The sequence below is a fragment of the Calidris pugnax genome, unplaced genomic scaffold (assembly GCF_001431845.1).
Source record: "Calidris pugnax isolate Ruff unplaced genomic scaffold, ASM143184v1 scaffold13, whole genome shotgun sequence".
Taxonomy (NCBI): domain Eukaryota; kingdom Metazoa; phylum Chordata; class Aves; order Charadriiformes; family Scolopacidae; genus Calidris; species Calidris pugnax.
This window is the reverse complement of record NW_015090810.1, coordinates 6,641,478-6,645,861: the sequence shown is the minus strand read 5'-3', so window position 1 is coordinate 6,645,861 and position 4,384 is coordinate 6,641,478. Positions and strand designations below refer to the sequence as shown.

Here is a 4,384-nt window from a genome sequence, read left to right as displayed (position 1 = left end):
GGGCGGGAGGGCGCGGGGTGGGGGTGCGGGAGGAGTGTGCGGGGCAGCCGGTGCGGGGCTGCAGCGATTTCCTCTGAATTGCCGGGAAAGAGCAAGCGATTCCGTCAGGTTCACACCAGCACTGGTCTGACGGGCTGTTTGGCTTCAACAAGCGGCAAGTCTGAAGTCGATTTTCTCCCTTTTTTTTTTTTTTTTAAAGACATCTTCCCTCTCCCTTTTTCCTCACAGAAATCAAAGTTATTATGGTTTGGTTAAAACTATAGTATGCTCTTTTGTTGGAGGCGTTACCCATGAGGGACTGCCTGCGATTTAGGAACACCCTAACAACTTAAAGGCCAGAAAGCAAACTAATCGATGCTGTGCTGGGGAAGCGCAGGATGTCAAAATGAGTCTCTTTTCAGAGACATCCCTTCAGATATCCTGCTCAAAACCTATTTCTTCTCATCTGTTTCTCTGCTTCATCTGAAAACCCCCAAAAGTTGAAGCCACGCTTCCACTGCTTTGTCAAAAGATCTCTAGGCGATAGTTTACCCCTCTTTGCTTGCGATGATTTTGCAACTGAATCAAGATCAATATTCTGATCTCTGACAAGAATTTTATTAATATTTTGTTTTAAAATCTCATCTTGTTTCCGACAAGGTTTGAGGTTGGTTCAGTTTGGGTAGGGCGTCACCACATTATTTCTTAATGACTTTCCCAGCTGCTTCTTTCCATTTTCCACCATCAACAACCATCTGGTATCTTATTAGCACCTCAATGCTCATTTAGTGTTCTCATTTAGGAGAAAAAAGAGGTAAACACTCAAAATATTACACATTTTAACGGACCGTCTTTGGAAGATTAATGCCTTTATAAACCGATATATTGTCTCTCTCTCTTTTTAACCAACAGATCGGAATCGCAGAACTTTGGTCTGGGAAGTGCAAGAGCTGCCATACTTTTTTTTTCTGCTAAAATTGCGTTAATCTCACAGGGAAAAATCTTTCACAGTCATATTTCGTCTGTGTTTATTTAAAGCATGAATTGTTACAAATAATTCTGTTTCCTAATGTATTTTTTTTTCGGCTTCGGTCAGAATGTATACCAAAGCACTAAAGCTCTTGATCCAGTCTAGGAACCGGTTTGGACAGCAAAGTTATACACTAGGGAACTGTGAGAAAACTTGTCCCTTTCATATTCAAGAATGTATTTTATGACGTAAGTCGAAGTCAGATCCATTTATGTTTGGAAAATGGATACCACAGAACACGTCTGATTCATCACAATTGAAAAAATAGCTTTAATTTTACTAGTCAAGAACCACCTTCGCTCAGCTTCCTAAATTTACGTGTATGTAAAGGGAAGCTCGCAGATCTGGTATTTTAAGTTTCATTGCCCAAAAGCTAAAAGACTTGACTTTTTAGAAAACAAATTATAAATGTTTGAATAGATTTGTAATATATGTATAAGATCTGCAGCAACAAAATACATACCTGAAGAGAGCTCATATTTTCATTTAGTTTATTAGACAAAAATATATGATTTAGACAAGTTTTGCTGACGCGCTATTTACAATCTGAAATCACTCTATATACAGAAAAAACACAAACACATGGGAAACATTTACCAAACAAATAATCCAAGAATGGTTAGAATAACACGATCTGAAATGATACAATGAAGAAGGGGATCCATCTACAGATTTCTGTAATCGCTTTTATGGATTTGCACCACCTTATTGCAAAAAGAGATTGATGGGAGTCGTTTATATCGTTTCCATTATTTTTTTTTTTTCAGTCCTTAATACCAGTCTCTGTAATATTTTTTCACCAAACCATTTAATCAAGCAGAAGGGAGAGCTGTTAAAATTCTCGGTGTTCCCTCTTGCTGAGCCAAAGAGCTGCAGGGGGGAAAGGAAGAAGAAGACAAAAAACCCAGACGTAACAATCTTTCAGGAAAAAAAAAATGCTTTCCTATAATTGCCTGTCTATTGCTATAGCATCCTAGTATTAGTTAATTGCACAGAAATCATTGTCACTGGTGTAATTAACACAAGATCTTTGAGGTCTGTTAAGTTTCAGAAAAGTTACAGGCTGGCTATGTACAATTGCAATTCAGCCTAACTTTGAAAAGATTACAGCAACTTCTGTGTTGTTCTTGTAGTCTGTATGTATTATTATGGTGATGATTAGGTGTTATAATTAGCCTTTATTATTCAAACGTTCTGTTTCACATAAGTAACATTCCTGCAGTGAAAACAAACAAACAAACTCACTTGTCACGGACAGGCTGGAAGGGCGATTTTAGCGGCTGAGGTGGGGATTCGGTTCTTGGTACATTTTCTCTTTCTAGAAGGAGGGGAAGAAAAAAAAAAAGGAGAGAGAAAAAAACAACAAAATCAGGAGAACCATTTTAGACTAACAACAATAAAAATCTGGACAGTGTACAGAGAACACACCTCCCTCTCACCCTCTCGTTCAGACGTGTGTAGGTATATGTGTGTGCATACAGCACTATTCCCTACTTTCAGGATTGAAGTTAAAGGAGAAGGCAAGCTTTTCTTGCCACATTTTTGACTGTCATTGAAATTATTGGGAGATAAGGGTCAGGAAGGAGGGAAGGAAAACAAAACTTAAAGAATACGTTTCACATCACTGTTCCTGCATTCTCATCTTATTTGATGGACATATAGGGTGAGAATGCAATAGCCCACATGAAATGGGCTTAATGTATGCAATCAACATGCTCCAGGACAAAAAAAAATGAAAAAAAAAAAAAGAAAATCAACGCTAGGGTAAACTCTAACTCCGTTAAAAGCAATCAGTTACACCAGGGCTGAATCTGACACCATTCCTCAAGAAGTTCATGTGCATGTGTTGGGGGTGGAGGGGAAGGTGGATCCCTGATGCATTCATTACCTATGTGTTTGGGACTTGTCCTCTCTGAAGGTTTTTCACTGCTTAGGGCTCCCAGGGTTGCTGTTAGAACAGAAGGTTGTTGCTGGGCCTGGAGGTGATGATTGTGATGAGCGGCGTGGTGGTGATTTACTCCCAAAAAGGACCTCACGTTTAGCAGGGAACTCTGGGTGAGGAAAGCCCCATTTGTCCAGTTGTGAAATTTGCCAATCTGGCATGTGTAGAGTCCATGGCTAGGGAGAAAAGCGGGGTGCTGGATCTGGGGAGAAGTGTGGTTAACCTGGGGAGGAGGGGGCGGAGGGGGAGAAGATTTCAGGGCACCATCGGGACTGGTTGCCGTCTCTGCCAAAGACCAAATCTTGGGTTTGCTGTGAGACGGCATCTGTAAATTGTTCTGTCCCCCGGGACTGATGATTCGCGTGCTGTTGTCAGAGGCCTCCTTCACCATGGCCAGCGCGTCTTTGGGTTTCAGCCCTTCAGACCCTGACAGTGCCAAATCCTTCTCCTTTTCCAAGTGCTCCTCTTCACTACTTTGTCTCAGGAGTTCGGGCTTCTCCTCCTCTTCCTCGTTGCTCTGCTCCCCATCGTTCTCGTCGATTTTATCTATGTCTATGCTCTCCAGGTCGATTTCCTCATCATCTTCATTCTTCTCCGGGTCCCCCTCATTGTCACTCCCGAAGAGGTTTGCATCTTCTTGGTCCTTACTTCTGGAGCCCCAGGTCACTTTGTTCTCCTTCTTGAGCCGCCGGCGGGCGTTGGCGAACCAGGTGGAGACCTGGGTGAGAGTCATCTTGGTGATGATGGCCAACATGATCTTCTCGCCCTTGGTGGGGTAGGGGTTCTTGCGGTGCTCGTTGAGCCAGGCCTTGAGGGTGCTGGTGCTCTCCCGGGTGGCGTTTTTGGGTCGCCCCGGATCCCCGTACTGGAACTGTCCGTAGGGATAATAGCCGGGGGCAGTGTGGGCAGCAAAGGTAGCAGGGTGGACACCCGGATTATCTTTCAGCTCGTACTGGGAGCCCTGCAACACATTCAGACAAGCGGAGAGGAAAAAGCACATCAATTATCTCGTTAGTGTCTCTAACAGACCTGAATAGGCTACTCCGGGAGCCGGAATACGCCTTTGAGCGGTGCAAAGGGTCTTCACAGGCAAATTCGGCCCTCCCCGCTCCAGGCTCCTCACGTTTAGATCAGACAGAGGTATTCCCAAATGATCCCCCCCTTCTTGCAAGGAAAGGAAAAGAGAGGGGCTAAACCGGGCTCCGCCAGACATCACGCGTATTTTCTCCGCAAACTAAATCAAATCAAACGATGGAAATGCAACAACTTCTCATTCGCCTCGGCGAGACAATTTATTGTGCCCCCGAAATTATCAGGCAGAGCAAGCAGACACTACAGCACAGTTACAAACTCATGCCTGCACACAACGTCGCATTTATCTGAAAAATATCCAGGAGGATATTACAAATTCATGCAGAGCATTTGTCTTTGGC

At 43.4% G+C, this 4,384-nt stretch overlaps 1 protein-coding gene across 1 annotated transcript; it reads right to left on the bottom strand.

Annotated features, from left to right (window-relative positions):
- Nucleotides 1–1,486: 1,486 nt before the first annotated feature.
- IRX1 (iroquois homeobox 1) lies at nucleotides 1,487–4,032 on the bottom strand. The gene is made up of 3 exons (XM_014938465.1): nucleotides 2,898–4,032; nucleotides 2,255–2,327; nucleotides 1,487–1,879 (listed from the first exon to the last, which is right to left on the bottom strand). The coding sequence occupies exons 1-3, from the start codon at nucleotides 3,949–3,951 to the stop codon at nucleotides 1,822–1,824; spliced, it is 1,185 nt and encodes a 394-aa protein (XP_014793951.1). The 5' UTR covers nucleotides 3,952–4,032; the 3' UTR covers nucleotides 1,487–1,821.
- Between the last annotated feature and the right edge of the window lie 352 nt (nucleotides 4,033–4,384).